Source organism: Eptatretus burgeri, chromosome 8 (assembly GCF_056783735.1).
Source record: "Eptatretus burgeri isolate ZD-2024b chromosome 8, Ebu_testis_v1, whole genome shotgun sequence".
NCBI classification, from domain to species: domain Eukaryota; kingdom Metazoa; phylum Chordata; class Myxini; order Myxiniformes; family Myxinidae; genus Eptatretus; species Eptatretus burgeri.
The window spans coordinates 3,949,810-3,969,312 of record NC_140968.1 but is presented as its reverse complement, the minus strand read 5'-3'; the positions used below and the strand labels follow the sequence as shown (position 1 = coordinate 3,969,312).

General features: G+C 44.6%; 3 protein-coding genes across 8 annotated transcripts in view; 2 read left to right on the top strand and 1 right to left on the bottom strand.

The window, feature by feature from the left end:
- Positions 1 to 10,879, top strand: part of JTB (jumping translocation breakpoint) — a 33,687-nt gene extending 22,808 nt beyond the window's left edge. Inside the window, exons 4-5 of the mRNA XM_085890679.1 lie at positions 5,086 to 5,165; positions 10,019 to 10,879. Coding sequence (XP_085746805.1) covers positions 5,086 to 5,165; positions 10,019 to 10,175 — 237 coding nt within the window. The 3' untranslated portion in view covers positions 10,176 to 10,879. The remainder of the gene's footprint in view (positions 1 to 5,085; positions 5,166 to 10,018) is intronic.
- On the bottom strand, positions 9,112 to 18,143 carry C8H5orf63 (chromosome 8 C5orf63 homolog). Of its 2 annotated transcripts, none has more exons than XM_085890681.1 (4): positions 17,790 to 18,006; positions 13,773 to 13,882; positions 11,332 to 11,388; positions 9,112 to 11,206 (listed from the first exon to the last, which is right to left on the bottom strand). In XM_085890681.1, exons 2-4 carry the CDS (start codon positions 13,875 to 13,877, stop codon positions 10,994 to 10,996), a joined length of 375 nt encoding a protein of 124 aa, XP_085746807.1. In that variant the 5' UTR covers positions 13,878 to 13,882; positions 17,790 to 18,006; the 3' UTR covers positions 9,112 to 10,993. The 2 variants fall into 2 exon arrangements, with proteins under 2 accessions (XP_085746807.1, XP_085746806.1); XM_085890680.1 differs by lacking the exon at positions 17,790 to 18,006 and adding an exon at positions 18,049 to 18,143 and having other exon boundaries at positions 10,339 to 11,206.
- Positions 18,144 to 18,611: 468 nt separating this feature from the next.
- TIPIN (TIMELESS interacting protein) overlaps positions 18,612 to 19,503 on the top strand; it is a 47,463-nt gene continuing 46,571 nt past the window's right edge. The window contains exons 1-2 of one of the 5 annotated variants that reach the window (XM_085890675.1): positions 18,612 to 18,769; positions 18,800 to 19,012. In XM_085890675.1, coding sequence (XP_085746801.1) covers positions 18,886 to 19,012 — 127 coding nt within the window. In that variant the 5' untranslated portion in view covers positions 18,612 to 18,769; positions 18,800 to 18,885. Of the gene's footprint in view, positions 19,013 to 19,503 lie in introns of all 5 variants that reach the window. The other 4 variants (XM_085890678.1, XM_085890677.1, XM_085890676.1 and 1 more) reach the window with 4 other exon arrangements.

The window sequence follows — 19,503 nt, the reverse complement described above, 5'->3', positions numbered from 1 at the left end:
AGAGGTTGCGAGAGAGAGAGAGAGAGAGGTTGCGAGAGAGAGAGAGAGAGGTTGCGAGAGAGAGAGAGAGAGAGGTTGCGAGAGAGAGAGAGAGAGGTTGCGAGAGAGAGAGAGAGAGAGAGAGAGAGGGTGCGAGAGAGAGAGAGGTTGAGAGAGAGGATGAGAGAGAGAGAGAGGTTGAGAGAGAGGTTGAGAGAGAGAGGTTGAGAGAGAGAGAGAGAGGTTGAGAGAGAGAGAGAGAGGTAGAGAGAGAGAGAGAGGTTGAGAGAGAGAGAGAGGTTGAGAGAGAGGTTGAGAGAGAGGTTGAGAGAGGTAGAGAGAGAGAGGTTGCGAGAGAGAGAGAGGTTGAGAGAGAGGTTGAGAGAGAGAGAGAGGTTGAGAGAGAGAGAGAGGTTGCGAGAGAGAGAGAGGTTGCGAGAGAGAGAGAGGTTGAGAGAGAGAGGTTGAGAGAGAGAGGTTGAGAGAGAGAGGTTGAGAGAGAGAGGTTGAGAGAGAGAGAGGTTGAGAGAGGTTGAGAGAGGTAGAGAGAGGTTGAGAGAGGTAGAGAGAGAGAGAGAGGTTGCGAGAGAGAGAGAGGTTGAGAGAGAGGTTGAGAGAGAGGGTGAGAGAGAGAGGTTGAGAGAGAGAGAGGTTGCGAGAGAGAGAGAGGTGGCGAGAGAGAGAGAGAGAGGTTGAGAGAGAGGTAGAGAGGTAGAGAGGTAGAGAGGTAGAGAGGTAGAGAGAGAGGTAGAGAGAGAGGTAGAGAGAGAGGTAGAGAGAGAGGTAGAGAGGTAGAGAGGTAGAGAGGTAGAGAGGTAGAGAGGTAGAGAGGTAGAGAGGTAGAGAGGTAGGTAGAGAGGTAGAGAGGTAGAGAGGTAGAGAGATAGAGAGGTAGAGAGGTAGAGAGAGAGGTAGAGAGAGAGGTAGAGAGAGAGAGAGAGAGGCAGAGAGAGAGGTGTAGAGGTAGAGAGAGAGGTGTAGAGGTAGAGGTAGAGGTAGAGGTAGAGGTAGAGGTAGAGGTAGAGAGAGAGAGAGAGAGGTAGAGAGAGGTAGAGAGAGGTAGAGAGAGGTAGAGAGAGAGAGAGGTTGCGAGAGAGAGAGAGGTTGAGAGAGAGGTTGAGAGAGAGGTTGAGAGAGAGAGGTTGAGAGAGAGAGAGGTTGCGAGAGAGAGAGAGGTTGAGAGAGAGGTTGAGAGAGAGGTTGAGAGAGAGAGGTTGAGAGAGAGGTTGAGAGAGAGAGGTTGAGAGAGAGAGAGGTTGAGAGAGGTTGAGAGAGAGAGAGGTTGAGAGAGGTTGAGAGAGGTAGAGAGAGGTAGAGAGAGGTAGAGAGAGGTAGAGAGAGGTAGAGAGAGGTAGAGAGAGGTAGAGAGAGGTAGAGAGAGGTAGAGAGAGGTAGAGAGAGAGAGAGAGAGAGAGGTTGCGAGAGAGAGAGAGAGAGAGAGGTTGCGAGAGAGAGAGAGAGAGAGAGGTTGCGAGAGAGAGAGAGAGAGAGAGAGGTTGCGAGAGAGAGAGAGAGAGAGGTTAAGTAGAGAGAGAGAGAGAGAGAGGTTGCGAGAGAGAGAGAGAGAGAGGTTGCGAGAGAGAGAGAGAGAGAGAGGTTGCGAGAGAGAGAGAGAGAGGGAGAGAGAGGTTGCGAGAGAGAGAGAGGTTGAGAGAGAGGTTGCGAGAGAGAGAGAGAGGTTGCGAGAGAGGTTGCGAGAGAGAGAGAGAGAGAGAGAGAGGTTGCGAGAGAGGTTGCGAGAGAGAGAGAGAGAGAGAGGTTGCGAGAGAGAGAGAGAGAGGTTGCGAGAGAGAGAGAGAGAGAGAGAGGTTGCGAGAGAGAGAGAGAGAGAGGTTGCGAGAGAGAGAGAGAGAGAGGTTGCGAGAGAGAGAGAGAGAGAGAGGTTGCGAGAGAGAGAGAGAGAGAGAGGTTGCGAGAGAGAGAGAGAGAGAGAGAGGTTGCGAGAGAGAGAGAGGGAGAGAGAGGGTGCGAGAGAGAGAGAGAGAGAGAGAGAGGTTGGGAGAGAGAGAGAGAGAGAGAGAGAGAGAGAGAGGTTGCGAGAGAGAGAGAGAGAGAGAGAGGTTGCGAGAGAGAGAGAGAGAGAGAGGTTGCGAGAGAGAGAGAGAGGTTGCGAGAGAGAGGTAGAGAGAGAGGTTGAGAGAGAGAGGTAGAGAGAGAGGTTGAGAGAGGTTGAGAGAGAGAGAGAGGTTGAGAGAGAGGTTGCGAGAGAGAGAGAGAGAGAGAGAGAGAGGTTGCGAGAGAGAGAGAGAGAGAGAGAGAGAGGTTGAGAGAGGTTGAGAGAGGTTGAGAGAGGTTGAGAGAGGTAGAGAGAGAGAGAGAGGTTGCGAGAGAGAGAGAGGTTGAGAGAGAGAGGTTGAGAGAGAGAGAGAGGTTGCGAGAGAGAGAGAGGTTGAGAGAGAGGTTGAGAGAGAGAGGTTGAGAGAGAGAGGTTGAGAGAGGTTGAGAGAGGTTGAGAGAGGTAGAGAGAGAGAGAGGTTGAGAGAGGTAGAGAGAGAGAGAGGTTGCGAGAGAGAGAGAGGTTGCGAGAGAGAGAGAGGTTGAGAGAGAGGTTGAGACAGAGGTTGAGAGAGAGAGGTTGAGAGAGAGAGAGGTTGAGAGAGAGAGAGGTTGAGAGAGGTTGAGAGAGAGAGGATGAGAGAGGCTGAGAGAGAGAGAGAGGGTGAGAGAGGATGAGAGAGGTAGAGAGAGGTAGAGAGAGGAAGAGAGAGGTAGAGAGAGGTAGAGAGAGGTAGAGAGAGGTAGAGAGAGGTAGAGAGAGGTAGAGAGAGAGAGAGAGAGAGGTTGCGAGAGAGAGAGAGAGAGAGAGAGGTTGAGTAGAGAGAGAGAGAGAGAGGTTGCGAGAGAGAGAGAGAGAGAGAGGTTGCGAGAGAGAGAGAGAGAGAGGTTGCGAGAGAGAGAGAGAGAGAGAGGTTGCGAGAGAGAGAGAGAGAGAGAGAGAGAGAGGTTGAGAGAGAGGTTGAGAGAGGTAGAGAGAGAGAGAGGTTGCGAGAGAGAGAGAGGTTGAGAGAGAGGTTGAGAGAGAGGTTGAGAGAGAGGTTGAGAGAGAGAGAGAGGTTGCGAGAGAGAGAGAGGTTGAGAGAGAGGTTGAGAGAGAGAGGTTGAGAGAGAGAGAGGTTGAGAGAGGGTGAGAGAGGTAGAGAGAGGTTGAGAGAGGTAGAGAGAGGTAGTGAGGGGTTGAGAGAGGGAGAGAGAGGTTGAGAGAGGTAGAGAGAGGTTGAGAGAGGTTGCGAGAGAGAGAGAGGTTGAGAGAGAGGTTGAGAGAGAGGTTGAGAGAGAGGTTGAGAGAGAGGTTGAGAGAGAGGTAGAGAGGTAGAGAGGTAGAGAGGTAGAGAGGTAGAGAGGTAGAGAGGTAGAGAGGTAGAGACGTAGAGAGGTAGAGAGGTAGAGAGGTAGAGAGGTAGAGAGGTAGAGAGGTAGAGAGGTAGAGAGATAGAGAGGTAGAGAGAGAGGTGTAGAGAGAGAGGTGTAGAGGTAGAGGTAGAGGTAGAGGTAGAGGTAGAGGTAGAGGTAGAGGTAGAGGTAGAGGTAGAGGTAGAGGTAGAGGGAGGTAGAGAGAGGGAGAGAGAGGTTGCGAGAGAGAGAGAGAGAGGTTGCGAGAGAGAGAGAGAGAGGTTGCGAGAGAGAGAGGTTGCGAGAGAGAGAGAGAGAGGTTGCGAGAGAGAGAGGTTGCGAGAGAGAGAGAGAGAGAGGTTACAGAGAGAGAGAGAGAGAGGTTGCGAGAGAGAGAGAGAGAGAGAGGTTTAGAGAGAGAGAGAGAGAGAGAGAGAGAGGTTGCGAGAGAGAGGTTGCGAGAGAGAGAGAGAGAGGTTGCGAGAGAGAGAGAGAGAGAGAGAGAGAGGTTGCGAGAGAGAGAGAGAGAGAGAGAGGTTGCGAGAGAGAGAGAGAGAGAGAGGTTGCGAGAGAGAGGTTGCGAGAGAGAGAGAGAGAGAGAGGTTGCGAGAGAGAGAGAGAGAGAGAGGTTGCGAGAGAGAGAGAGAGAGAGAGAGAGAGAGAGAGGTTGCGAGAGAGAGAGAGGTTGCGAGAGAGAGGTTGCGAGAGAGAGGTTGCGAGAGAGAGGTTGCGAGAGAGAGGTTGCGAGAGAGAGGTTGCGAGAGAGAGGTTGCGAGAGAGAGGTTGCGAGAGAGAGGTTGCGAGAGAGAGAGAGAGAGAGAGGTTGCGAGAGAGAGGTTGCGAGAGAGAGGTTGCGAGAGAGAGGTTGCGAGAGAGAGGTTGCGAGAGAGAGGTTGCGAGAGAGAGGTTGCGAGAGAGAGGTTGCGAGAGAGAGGTTGCGAGAGAGAGGTTGCGAGAGAGAGAGAGAGAGAGAGAGAGGTTGCGAGAGAGAGAGGTTGCGAGAGAGAGAGAGAGAGAGGTTGCGAGAGAGAGAGGTTGCGAGAGAGAGAGAGGTTGCGAGAGAGAGAGGTTGCGAGAGAGAGAGGTTGCGAGAGAGAGAGGTTGCGAGAGAGAGAGAGGTTGCGAGAGAGAGAGAGAGAGAGAGAGAGAGAGAGAGAGAGAGAGAGAGAGAGAGGTAGAGAGAGAGAGAGAGAGAGAGAGAGAGAGAGAGAGAGGTTGCGAGAGAGAGAGAGAGAGAGAGAGAGAGAGAGAGAGAGAGAGAGAGAGAGAGAGAGAGAGAGAGAGAGAGAGAGAGAGAGAGAGAGAGAGAGAGAGAGAGAGAGAGAGAGAGAGAGAGAGAGAGAGAGAGAGAGAGAGAGAGAGAGAGAGAGAGAGAGAGAGAGAGAGAGAGAGAGAGAGAGAGAGAGAGAGAGAGAGAGAGAGAGAGAGAGAGAGAGAGAGAGAGAGAGAGAGAGAGAGAGAGAGAGAGAGAGAGAGAGAGAGAGAGAGAGAGAGAGAGAGAGAGAGAGAGAGAGAGAGAGAGAGAGATATTGAGGGAGCAAGGTAGGAGGAAAAGAGGTTGACCTCTGCGGAGATGGGAAGATTTGTATGAGGAGCATTGCAGGCAAGATGGGGATGGAGATAGTTGTCTAAGGATAGAGAGCAGTGCAGAAGTATTGTACAAACGGTGGGGGCAGCAGCAGCAGCAGCAGCATTGGCATTAGGCCTCACCCCATATAAAGGGAAACGAGTAAGAAGAATGTTCAACACTAAATTTTCTTTTTTGCCATACCACAGAAAACGTTTCAAGAGTGCAAAGCCACAGGATTTGTGGAGAAACTTTTGTGTTCACATTCTGGAAAGAAAGATTACCGCAGGTAATTGCGTTACATGTTACAACATCAAGAATTTCAATGTGTCCATGTTCCAAGTCGTTGCAAATGATCATATAGTGTATCTTGGTACAAGACGTTAAAATACCATGTGTGATAGGTAATATCCCTTTTTGAGTAAAATGTGTTGTAATTCTCATCCTGGAGGAAATTGTTGTTTTAACCACTCCTAAGTTCACAGAAAAGGACAAATTATCTTTGCTTTCCTGATTGCTTTCCAAAGGTTTATAAAGTTATCCCCTAATGGTTAGAGTGTCCGCTCCGAGTCTGGGAGTTCAGTGGTTTGAACTCCATCCGAGTCATATCAAAGACTTTAAATATGGTACGTGCTACTTCCTTGCTTGACAGTTGGTGTTTCAAAGGATAAAGCACTAACAAACAACATTGGGAAGGCAATGACAAACCACCCAGTATAACCCTTGCCAAGAAACTGCTTTGGCAGCACCAACGCTCTGTAAAGTCTGGAACATCAAAATGATTGTTTGAGGAAACGTTGCATCTCATACGATCGAGAAAGCTGCAGCATCGACACGATTGGGAATCCTTGTTTTCCTTGTTTCCCGAGACCAGAATAAGTCCTTGTGAGTCGAGCACTCTCATTTTTGTGTTTATCACAACCGCTATCCTTAATGGTAAGATGATTGTAGAACACCGTACAAACACAGCATACCAGCTCGCGCACATTTTTCAGAATAACTATTTAAAAACATTTTTTAAAAACAGCTAGGCTTCACTTACGGCTCGGCTTGATAGTAAACCCTCTCGTACATGGATGGGCAGTACAGCTGATGGAGCACACTCCAACAGAGGCATACATCCTTGGCCTATCATGACAGCACATGGAAGATGCAGAAATTGCATCACCCAGTGAATGATGACATACATCGTGGTGTTACAGTACGTCCCAATGCATTGGAGGATGGAGAGTGGAGTGGTCAAGAATTAACTTTCCTCGGCAAAGCACTCGGTTATTCTTCATTTGGAGGCCCAATTAGAGATGACCAGCTCAAGGGTCCACAGAATCAGAAATTAAAATAAAATTGAGTGCTTTGCTCAAAATTGAAAGGCAATCATGACCGATGCTAAATAGAAATGCTGGGTTAAAAAACAAATAAATAAATAATGCTACTTACCCTCAGTTTCTCATGAGTTTCTGCAGCTGTTTTGTCCATTTCCTTATATAATTATCTCTAATCTTCGTGGGGATCGCGTCGGATTTCAATCGCTTCAATTTACTCATCCCAAACTGGGAATACAGGCCGGTGTCGTTCAAAATGGGCACTGCAAATGACGCTCGGAATAGTTGGGCCACGCCACTTCCCTTGGTCAGTTTTACTTTTTCCGTCCAAATTTTCCTCAGATGGATCTTTTGGGAAAACATGGTGCACACGCACACCATTGTTGGTTGTATTACTAGAACCAGCAACAATACATCTAGATGGCATTGTCAATACTTTTTCAGAGTTCAGAGTTTGTCAGTACGTATGTAGGTGACACGTAAACACAAGTCCCGAAGCAGAACATTGCCGCTGGTTTTATTTTTATTTTTTGGGGGGAGGACCATTCGGTGTACAAGGACACAAAAAAAAACCAACATTAAAATCTTAGTTTCAATATATTTGTTCAAGAAAAAAACGGTTAAGTGAAGCGATATTTATTCGTTAAACCAAACATGACTTTCTGATTCTGTGGACCTTTAATGTAAGTCATAATTAATAACGAGACTAGTGATTTTGATTAATTGCTTCACTTCAAATTGATTGGAGAAAAGAAATTTGGTTTCTTTCCCCACCACCCCCCCCCTTCTTGTTACACCTAAAAACTAGAAGGTCACTTCCCCATTTCTCAATGGTGAAGAATCACTTTACAAAATTCAATGTTAGATCCGGATCTTGACAAAAAAAAAGGATCCTTATTTTCACCAAAATCGAATACATTCTTCCTTGTCACAAACCAAACGTGTCCACCAAGTTTTGTCCGAATCCGTTCACAACTTTTTGAGATGTCTTGCACAAAAACAAACAGATAAACAAACAAACGGGGGTAAAAACATAACCTCTGTCCACCTTCGGTGGTGGAGGTAACAAAGGAAGAAAAACCCTGGTTTCCAGTAACGTGCTCCCAAATGAATGGGGTTGTTCGGGATTTGTTTTGTACGTGTTTAAATAGAGGCTACGCATGTTGATGGTTGGAAAGATATCAAATAATGAACTTTAACATGCCCATCGTGATGTAGAATCGGGGGTAAAATGGTAGGGTTCTCTGTGACACCAATTTATCATCTCTGGAAGGTTTCCTAACATTGAAGCTTATCTCAGCAATGATAAAAACAGGTTGTCGTTTACATCACTCATCACGACTTATCAAGGAATAAAATACGAGTCTCCCAATGGTAATCCATGAAAATCTTGTACATTTAGGTATTCGATCCTTTCCAATTGACAAATATCCCACATTATGCTTTTTGGGTACGTCCATAAAATATATATACCCCTCAAAATCAGAACATTTAACTCCCTCTCCCCCCCCCGCATCCTTTCTTCCCCCCACCCCTTCTCCCCCTCCCCTCCCGCCCCTCCAGAAAAGTACCATAAAGTGCACGCGCGCGCACACACACACACACACACACACACACACACACACACACACACACACACACACACACACACACACACACACACACACACACACACACACGACAGAAAATTCAAATATTTTGTAATTTTTCTTACTATTGAACAAAACTGGCTTGACTATTTACTAGAAATTTAGTTTTTTATTTAAATAAAATTGAGGACTAAAACACCGTTTCAATTTTTGACCTATGTTCGCACTGCAACTATGGGTACTGGTTGCAGAAATCTGTAAAGTGATGCAGAGAATTTTCCAATCTTCCTAGACCCAACTATAAATTGTTGGATTGGTGCTTTGCAGGCAGGGCATCACAAAGTACACCGTCCCTCGGATGGATATTAAGCTGGCTGTCCCATCTGCTTGCATCAGATGGTGGACATGAAAGATCCTACAGTCTCTCGTGAAGAGTTGGCGAGTTATCGCCAGCACCCTCAACAGACCTCAAATTTTTGACCAAATAACCTTTTGGTTAAGGCCCAGTCACACCTTGACGTTTTAGCCAGCAATGGCAACGTATTAAAATGTATGTAAAACGCTGGCTTACGTTGAACTTTTGATGTTTTTTTTAAAGATTCGGACGTATTCATAACGAATTGGTCGTATGCATAACATATTAGTAACGGACACAGAACGTTTTGTTGTGTTATAGCTAACTTATACCAACGAATGCTGAGCCTGTTGTCGGCCTTCCCAACCTATGCCCAACGATAGTCTAACTTATGCCTAGCACGCTGCACGCATCGCCGACGATGACGTGACATAGCTTATTAAAAGGCTGCCACACAACGATTCAAATCATAACCGCCGCAGAAATGGAAGTGTCAACATCGCAGTCACACCTTGGCGATCTTGCCAGCGTATGCCGACCTCTGAAAAATGCGTCTAAAACGCTGGCGCATGTCAAATACGGTATGGGTAAGTTTGGTATGCGTAAATAAAACGCCAAAGTACGCTATCATACGTCGTATTAAATGGAGTACGTCTTGTAATTATTAACGTGTTAAACATTTTACGATGTACTTGTCGTATGACACACGTTCCGCATGCGATGGGAATAAGTTGTACGCACGATATGCGAACGTTGGCACACGTTGACAAAAGTTACTTGTCAGGTGCTCATAAGTCGAAACACTCAAGGTAATGGTTAGCGTCAGTGTTCCAGCCTCCTTTTTTTTTTATTTTTCTTCGGCATGACGGTGATGTCGACACTTCGATTTTCTAGTGTGGTTATGATTTAAATCGTTGAGCGGCAGCCTTTTAATTATATTATATTATAACCGCACTAGAAATCGAAGTGTCGACATCACCGTCATACCGAAGAAGAAGAAAAAAAACCCCAGGGAGTCTGGAACACTGACGCTAACCATTACATTGACGTGTTTTGACTTACGAGTTCCTTACAAGTAACGTGTGTCAACGATTGCGTAACGTGCCTACAACACGTTACTCATAGGTTAGAAATAAGTTTCGGGTACGCTAAACATTACCTCGACGTGTTTCGACTTATGAGTAACTTACAAGTAACGTGCGTCAATGTGTGTCAACGATCGCGTAACGTGGCTACAACTTATGGCCAGCATTATGCGGAACATGCGAGTCATTCGCTGGCATAAGTCTTAAAATTTCAAGCATGGAAAATTTGAGGACAACCGAAAAGTACAACGTTTAAAGCCAGCGTACTACGACGTATGGCAGTGTTTTTCAGCATGCTCTCAATGTTATCAAAACTTACCCATAACGTATTCGACGTGTACCAGTGTTTTACACAAATTTTTCCAAAAATCGGCATAAGCTGGCTAAAATGTCAAGGTGTGACTGGGCCTTTAGGTCCGGCCGGCCAGCTCGTGAACGACTAGGGGTAAACCTTCTTTCTTGGACGAACCCCTTCCCCTCTCCGCCTCCCCCCGCCCCTCCCCAAGAAAATGGGACAGATTGTGCCATTAAAGAAGCAGTTGAGTGGTAGGACATAAGCAGTGGCTTTAAACCAAAGACGAGACGTATTGAACCATCAACGTCGTCTTGTCTGGAGAAGAAAATAAATTGATTTGACTAAAGGTCTAACTCCAGGGTAGAAGTAGGCCAAGCTAAGTTTGTGGGTGAGATTGTACATTTGTCAGTGATACCACTTTACCCTAATGGCCTCTATTAATTTATCTTTGCATTTCCACATCCCTCGCATACCCTTTCCTGTGACTGTTCCTTAGTTGCCGCTCTCATGTTGTGGAAGAGAGAACATTCTGGTATTTTGAGGCTGCCATGCTGTCCACAGGACTGTTCTTTGCATTACTCGTGACACTACGGCAAAGGCAGCTGGATCACATGGCCTCGGAGAAAGTACGACGGCAATTTGAAAGTATGTGATCCATACTTGCTCAGCAGGACAACCGATTTTGCTGCTACTGTGAAATTATTGGCAACTCTACATTTTTTTTTCTTCAGAAGTTGCATTTGATGAACATGACAAATTCCTCCTCCTCCCATCCCCTCTCCCTCCCCCCCCCCTCGCCACCACAAAAAGTAGCAATTACAAGTTATTGATTTATTATAATTTCTTCACCTAACATTTTGCCCTCCTCCTTTCATTTATTTTCGCTTTCAATTTACACCCTCACGACCACCTGCACCAGGTACTTTGTTGTGACGTCTCCCAGTACAAATTGCTGATTGAATGCAGATTTGTTAAAACAACAAGAACAAATGCAGTTTGAAATGTTCAGGTTCATATGAATCATCGATCATTCAGTCACCGAGACCTGGAGCAAATGGTTCTTGTATATTGTGTCCAAGTCATGAAGGCCTTCTGTTTTATCCTGTTATTTGGAAATGTCCATTCGAGCTTGTACGGTTCCGGAAATTGTAACGAGGCTGAAGTCTTGAGCAATATCTAGTCAAAGTACATAGCTGTATGTATGAGCATCTCACATAGGAGCACGTGATGTCACGTGATGTGTTAACTATCAGGTGAACTTTTACGAGTGCATTAGGTCACTACAAATGTTTTTGTTCTTTTGTTGAAATACGACGTCATTGCTAGTAAATGGTTTATTAAAGGAAAAATGAATTTCTGTTCCAGTTGCCAATATTTTCTCAGCATTGTTGATGCAAGGAGTCTGTGTGGCATTGTGGTTTTGGTTTGAACATCTCACATAGTCTCGTAATGGAGACTAACGGTAAGGCTTTCATGAGGTGGGGCCGTGTTTGCTGGACGAGTAGTTCGAGTTTCGCTCCGTTTGGTTTTCCAGCTTTTCCAGGCTTTTCTCGAGAAGTTTTTTGTTGATGTGGTGTTTCATCAGAAATTGTCCATTTAGGTGGAATACGGGAATGTCGTTCTTATACTTGTTGTACCAAGATGAATTCTCCACTCTGTCAATGTAAACCTCCTCAAGGATAAACTACAAGCAAGGGGAACAAACTGTAGGTTAAAACCCCAACATGATGATTGTTAAAAACACATCATGTGCTAAAAAAAACTCCCACTTCCCCCTCTTACCCTAACCCACCACCCCAAAGTACCCACCCTTTTCTTGTAAGGTTTCAATTCCTCCTTTGCCTCATCACAAAGGGGACAAATTTTCTGCAAAAGAAATCAAACAAACAAAATAGATAAATGAATGTTGGTTTTGCAATAATAACGCAAAAAAATCTTCAACCAGTCAAATAGTTTTGAACCATTAGTCACTTGAGTTATTGAAATCCCGACGATGAGGAGGTCTACAATCTACCTATATAAAACAGTGTGCATTTGTCTGTCCCCTTTCATAAGAATGGTTTTAAAGGCCAATCTTTTAATATGACTGTTCACTCTGGTCTATTTTTTCCAGGATAAAAAAACTCAAAAAAACATTTTTCTTGAAAGAGTAATTACGTGTCTTCTTTTCGAATTGGAGATGGTGACTTGCAACTGGGTATCAATGGCGGTGAATAGAAGCGTTTAAAAAAAACAACATACAAATAGAAGGCAGAGGGAGGTGTGGAATTTGCTGCACATGATGGTAACGCACGCAGAGTAAAACGAGTGTTCATTTACGTCCATAGGATGTCTAATAAATAAAGAAGATAAAAGCACACCTGACGCTAGGCTGAGGCTTCAGACTTTGGCATGCTCACGAGGCTGTACCGTCAAAACGAAACATCCCAGAATATAAAGAAAATAGGGTAACATTTGTACATGTACTGTCGTGTTTTAAAATAACGCTTCTTGCTATATGAAACATCATATCTTTCAGTCTCCTTGAATAGTTTGAATGAAATAATTCCAACACGTCATTTTTGACGGTCTTTCTTACAAGTTATAATTATAATTACCATTGCCCAATCGTAAGTTGGTGCTTCAAGCTGAAGAGCCCAAAAGGGTAAACAAAACACTACGACTACCACTACTACTACTGTTGCTGCTGCTGTCCCACTTACCCCCTCCCTTTATGGGGCATTGGCTGCGGAAGGTCTATGGCTAAAGTCTTTCATAAACCTGGTGGTCAGACTGGATGTTCAACTGTAGGTTATTGAGGCAGGAATTTGTAATTTGTTCAGTGTCCTTGCAATAACTCTCCGACTTTAAAATTGTTCTTATCCCCTCTCCTCCACTCCACCTCACCCCCTCCCCCCCTCTCCCCCCCCCCTCACCCCCCTATTAATTTTGATTAATAAATCTAGATCTAATTTAGGTGGTGTTAATGTAGCAGCGGCTTGATGGGATAAATGACCTCCTCATGCATCAAACTTTCTTGTGTATCCATCAACTTGTAATGCACCGCTCTGCTTGTGAAACCTCAACATGTCAGTCTGCAGTGAGGTCATCTATCAAACCCAGACTGAGCAGCTGAAAGGTAAGTGTCGGAGTCCCTTTTTGTACCATATGTAACGACAAATATACAATGTAGATGGAGAATTATAGTTGTGTATCATTTTGTGCCATTATATAAGTTCTATTCCAGATGTGGTTGCCCATTGTCCATTAACATCCTTGTAATTCATGTAATGTACAATGATGTCTCCCAGTCTATTCTGCATGTGATCATGTGCAAGCTTCTCCATGAGCCTTGGATAACGTGAACATCTTCATCTGTCGAGGGTGTGTTTGAGGAACTTAATGGTTGTGGAAGAAAAAAATAATTATATTCATGTACTCTCAATTATAATTGTTGCTGGTGCTTTATAAATTTAATTTTTATGCTATAGTCGAATCAGTTGTCAGTAATGTTTCCCTTTACCCAAGAGTCTTTGGACCTAAATGTTGATAAAAGGAATGTCTAACTATGAAACAGTGAACTGGTTGATAACACTGCAACTTTTGCAATGATTATGTCATTCTCTTTCACCCAGTGGACACGTATTGCAGTTTGAGTTATTTTGCCTAATGCTTATCAGACCCCTCCACTCCCACAAAAGCATATAAATGCCAGGAAATGTAATCTTAGCTTAGTGCAAATCATTGTGGATGTTTACATCTCAGTGGTTTGGACTCCGTGTAACCGCACAATAAATGTTCTTTGATGAAATGTATTTTTCGTTGTGGACAGTGAATTAATTGTTTCTTACAAATTGAGTAATTGGATTTACACCAAGTCGGTTAATAGAACAGATCAGAAAATTCCACAACATGGTGGTTTGGTTGTTGGGAGTAAGAGTCTGAGTAAATGCAGTTCATGTATAAAATAATTTTCTGCACCTTTGGATATTAATGACACTCTCCCCCTCACACTCGCTGCACTTGCTCATCATTTGGTTCCCCTTTTATGAGACGCAGTCGTTTGTAATTTCAGAATGGTGTCCTGATCTGATATGAATGGTGGGTCTGGCAGAACTGATAATGGATGCCCAAAGTTTAGGGCCAAAATGGTCTTACAATGTTGTTTTTTCCAGACTCATTCCTACAGTTAGTTGTAACATGGGTTGAAACGTTCACACTACTTCGAGACCTTTTAGAGTGTGCACCCAAATACATGCACACAAACACACCTTTGTGAACAAGGTGAGTACAGGTACGTGCCCAGCATGCTGGATTGTACTCAAAGCTTGACCTAAAACCAACAGGCCACGGCCAGGATTCCATTTGAGTCCCATCAGTGCTGCAACAAACACAGAGAACAAACTCACAATATCCATTGGCTTCTGAGATAGTTTCACCTCTTTCTACGAGTGGCTGGTTAGGTGTAGAGTGTAAACATAGAATTTGCTTACTCTGTCACAAAAAGGCGGTAGAGCAGTTTAAGAGAATAAAATATGATGACCTTCTTTCCCATTCATAAATCAGACGAGTTTAAAAGAACTTTGGGGGATATGTCAGACAGAAAAAGGTCACAAGGACAATGAATCACAATATGCAGGAGGCCATGCGGCCCATCGTACCTGCACCGCATCAACACTAGACCCATTGATATGAAAAAGAAAAATTCAAAAAAAAAATTTCTTTCTTTCTTTCTGGGGGGAGGTGGGCAAAGGCAGTTCTTGGGTGAGAAACGCACATCAACCACAAACCACCCCATGACGAGACCCCCACGGACAACACTCCACACACGTGTACACAATCACCCATCCATGCTCAAGCTACCGAAAAGTCATACCAACGTCCCCATACCCCTCTATCTCCAGAACTTCAAGGTACCTATCAAATTCCAATTTGAAATTATCTCATGTTTCTGCTGTCACAACCTTTCCATGGAGGCCATTCCATGCATTTACTACTCTCTGAGTAAAAGTCCCCTACTAGTCCAGGCATTATATGACAAATAAGGACTGAACCTCACACAAATTGCAACAGAAAATCAGATAACTGTTCATTACTCATAAATGTGTCCTCTATAACATATAAAAAGTCCAAATGAATCCAAGTGGTGGAAATTATTTTTTTTTAAATAAATTAAAATTATTTTTAATTTTATTTTTTCCAAAATGTTTCTTAACCATACTCTGGTACCACTTTTTGCTACTTTATAATGGGATATTTAGCAACACTCTAACTATATATGTAATACTAAACACATTTCCATAGGAAAATGGTCTGGTTTTATTATTGATAAGATTTTATTATTATTGATATCAGATAAGACCTCTAAATAAAAATGACCGTTTTTACAGCCATTTTTCCCTGCTGTGCAGGGGTTGGGCTTTTTCTTGAGGCAATGTTTTATGGCCGGATGCCCTTCCTGACACCAACCCTGGTCGCCTCTTACGACACACAGGGATATGGTACACCTATTCTAACCGGGGCATACACTGGGACCAGTACACTGGTACTCATTTCGCCGACCTCGGAAGGATGACAGGCTGAGTCAACCCCCTGGTGTTAATTCAGCAGCCAACGGGGCTTGAACTCAGGACCCTGGGATCCCAAGCCACCACCCTAACCACTAACCCAACACCAGGCTTAGATAAGACCTCAAAATGATTTAAATCCATTTATAATGGCCTGGCATATATACTTTAATAGTGCATGCACTGATGTTCAACACAACTAATAATGTGTAACGATAAAAAGTCATGTGCTTCTGAAGACATTATTTTAAAGTAACAGCACTATTATACTATATAGGCAACGTAATATTTTAGGTTGTCTGGTTACTCAACCACTGGTTTCATCATCGTCATCGTCATCACATTCAGTCTGAAATGAATTTGCACACCCTGATCCTTTGCAGTTGCTACATGCAACAGAGCACTCAATGTCGTGCTTCTTGCATGTGCACCTTAGGTTGCTGCAATCTGTCTTGCAGCTGCATCTGATGACATGCAGGAGTTTCTGGGGAGCTGGTGGTAAGTCAGTTTGGACAGGGATGAGCCCCCCCATCACTTTCTTTCCATCCCCAGTCTGGCGGCAGGAGTTCATCCACAGTTCCCCTTCACTGCTGCACCTGGTCGTACACGCCGAGACTGTGGTACTTTGCTGCTGCAGAGGTAGGTGGTAGGCTCTGTGGCTGTACATAAGAAGTTCTAGTAGCCACCTTCTCACAAAAGTGCTTGTGTCATAGTGAGTTTAGTCACTCCCCAGGCTTACCATTGTTCAGGCAGACCAAAGCATTCTCTCCTGCTGCCACAACATCTGCTGTGGAAGTTGACGGTGTGTCAAACACTGCAGCTTGCTTATGCTTGTCACAATTGGCTCGGCGGCCGTAGGGTCTAAAAAATCTATGGCCACGAGCAATTATAGGGCGGCCGCAGTATTTCCACGGTCACACAATGTAGCAGTCACATATGTTTTTATTTTTTGGGTAGCCAAACGGGGTATTTTGACATTGCGGAGACCGAAAATGTGGGGGTGCCGTACGGTCTTTGATTTGATGTCGCACGGTGACCTGAGGGCATCCCTGTGGTGGCCATATAATTTTCAAGGCAGACACAAGGCAGCCTCAAGGTGCCCGCAAGGCGACCGCAAGGGGGCCCTAAGGCGAACGTGGAAATAGTGCGGCCGCCGTAATTTTTTGGGGGTTGGCAAAATTCATTTTTCATTGATGAGCCTATGGAAAACGCACGAATAACGCAAGCCCACCGTACGCCCTATGTACGGTCGACGTGGAACACATCTACATCATGGCTACGGCTTGTCGAATTGCTACGGCCAACCTAGAAATGAAAAAAAGTTATAACTCCGTGCTTTAATTCCACGGAGACCCCTACGGCCTGTAAAAGATAGCCATACGGCGTAGGGCCACCCTGAGGCCACCTCAGAAACTCTGCGGCCGCCGCACGTTTCTGTTAAATCGGGGGTGGGGGGGGGGCACGGCCGCCGTATCCTAGCCGTAGAGCAAATGTGACTCACGCTTTACGGAAGTCATCACTGGTTGTGAATTTCTTGAGGGCGGCTCCTTTACCAATGCCATAGAGGCGGGATGTGGTATCACACCCAAGGATCGCGTGGATGATTGCTTGTCCGATGGAGGCAGTTTTCATGCCGGCATTTTTTTTTACCCCAAGCAACCCTTTCAGTAGAACCCTGAGGCTTTCTGGAAGAAAGTTGATGGCATCCTCTTCAGACTCCAGTGATTCACAGTCAGGATATACATCATGGTATGTTTCAACTGATTTGATGTCATTTTTGATAAGTTTGGCAGCAGTTTCAATAATCCTCTTCTTCTCTGTTTCGGGATCAGCTTTTCTGTGAGCATAAAAGTCCTGGAGGATCGCTAGGGCTGTGCTTCTGAAGGTAACCACATTTGGCTTCCCATCAATCTCGGTGTGGATGATTCTGTCACCAAACTGTTCCTTCAGTTTGAACTTCATTTGCGTGGAGCCATATGCTTGACGTTCTGAGCCGTTGAGATCGTTTTCCATCCGGCAAACAAGATCATTGATCGTGGTCTGTTCATTGTCATTTTCTTCGAGAAAGTTCGCAACTTCTAGAAAGGCGTTCAATCTTTCTTCATCTTGTGGCCGACCCAGTTTTGTTTTGTTTACCTCAGTTTCGCTGGTCTGATGATCTGCTGGCATTTGCTTCTTGGTACTGAAATTTACGCTGCACACTTGGTGATGCACTGCATCTGCAGCATGCACGTCATGCACATGCAGCACACGAGCTTTCACTATGACCGCCCAGGCATCTCCTCTTTCATTGCAAGATTTCAAGAACGTATCCTTGAACTCAACTGTCCTCACTGGGAATACAGTCCAATCAGAACTCTTCCTCCTGGTCCCAATGGATGCGCATGACCAACATGCGCAATGGAGAAAAATGCCATCACCGATATCAGTACTTTTCAATAGTTTCCACCACTTGGATTCCTTAGGACTTTTGATATGTTATACAGGACATATTTATGAGAATAAACCAGTTGAAAGAGTTTCTGTTGCAATTTGTGTGAGGTCACGTCATACAATGCCTGTACGATACCTTACTATACCACCTTAACTCTCTTCTTCTTTACTCTCAGGTTTTGGGCCCTGGTCCTATCTCTGTCTACTCTGTTGAATAATTAATCTTCACTTATTTTATCTCCACCTTTCATTATGTTAAACATCTCTATCATATCTCCTCGTCCCCACCTCCTTTCTGGTGTATAAAGCCCTGTCTCCTTCAGCCGCTCATCATAGATGAGTCTCAGGTAGGCCCAGAATCAATCCAGTAACCTGACACTGAACCTTCTCGATAACATCTATGTCCTTCCTAAGTTGTGACCAAAACTGTACATAATATTCTAGTTGTGGCCCTCACTAGATTCTTATACAATGTTAAAGGTTTCCAAATGGAATAAATCTATAACAAAAAGCACGAACAGACGATTTCTGAATCCAATTTTAGCACCTTGTTCCTTGTAATGACATGTGACCACGTGGAGACGAAGTCAGCAGGCGGGGAAAAAAAAAATAAAAAAAAAATAATAATAATCTGCGGCGAACAATACCGACATGGACATCATACACTGCGCAATATTTATATGTTCTATCGACTCTTGTTCTTTGCTTTTGTTTGTATTTTAAAAGGAAGTGATACATAACTTAATCTCAAAATTCTTAAAGTAATGCAACAAAACCTTTAAAAAAAAAATACTGTACAAGTTCCTGTGAAGAAATGACAACCGGCTTTTAAACCGCACATTTTTCCACCGCCCTTTTCATTCCTATATGAGTTAATATAATATTATCGAGTAGATTGAAATCTCTCCGGTGAAAGAGACTGAATGTAAATAACAAATAGTAATTTGAATCTCAAATATAAATCTTAACGGGTCGATCGGTTTTTAATACATTTATGACGTCATCTGGAGAGTATCGAGTGGAGATCTGGATTATAAAGCCGCTTGCTTGAGTGCTTAAGCCGCTTGGCCTGAATATGCCTCTGGTTTTCTTATCCATTTTAGTCGTTGTTTGTAAATCTAAGAGACTTCACAAATGATCTTGATTAAACTCGGGAAAGGGAACGTCATTTCCTGTTTATATTTTTCGTCATTTGGCGGGAAGATGGTGTGGCGTTCACCGGACCATATGAGGAGTGCTGAGGAGTGCTGAGGAGTGCTGAGGAGTGCTGAGGAGTGCTGAGGAGTGCTGAGGAGTGCACCACGAAGCGCGATCTTGAATTGATCATCAAAATTCTCGGATCTTCAGGTTTCACGGTTAAAACCGAACGAGACTTCACTTAGACATGGAGGAAGAGGCAGCAGCGAGGGGTCTGTTTGAGTCAGAGCAGGATGGACATGATGATGATGATGATGAGAGACCGACGGAGAGTGAACGTCCGTGGTTCAGTGAAGACCATGTTGGAGACGATGGTAACAACTCAATCAGAATCTTATTTATCAAAACGTGAAAAAGTTTTAAATTATTATTCACCTGAATTATTAACCCAGTCACACAGGGAGATGGAGAAATACACAAGATGGTGGAAATGTTGTTATATCTATTACATCATCCTCACTCACCTTCCTTTGCTCTATAATCCTCTCTCCCCCCCCCCACTTGTTATGTAATCTCACCCCCCCACTGTTGTTATGATGCCTTCCCCCCCTTGTTATGACGCCTCCCCCCACTGTTGTTATGATGCCTTCCCTCCCCCACTGTTATGACACCTCCCCCCCATGGTTGTTATGACACCTCTTCCCCTACTGTTGTTATGATGCTCCCCCACTATTGTTATGACCCCTTCCCCCCCCACTGTTATGACACCTTCCCCCTACTGTTGTTATGATGCCTCCCCCACTATTGTTATGACCCCTTCCCCCCCACTGTTATGATGCCTCCCCCCCACTGTTGTTATGACGCC

What these genes read in the sequence shown, in the direction of transcription:
- C8H5orf63 (XM_085890680.1), bottom strand. Translation starts at nt 13,877, where the DNA reads ATGGGACTCAAATGGAATCCTGGCCGTGGCCTGTTGGTTTTAGGTCAA. An exon ending in TACTCACCTTGTTCACAAAG is followed by an intron (nt 11,389 to 13,772) that starts GTGTGTTTGTGT and finishes TTTCTTTTGCAG; the next exon opens with AAAATTTGTCCCCTTTGTGA. An exon ending in TGAAACCTTACAAGAAAAGG is followed by an intron (nt 11,207 to 11,331) that starts GTGGGTACTTTG and finishes CCTTGCTTGTAG; the next exon opens with TTTATCCTTGAGGAGGTTTA.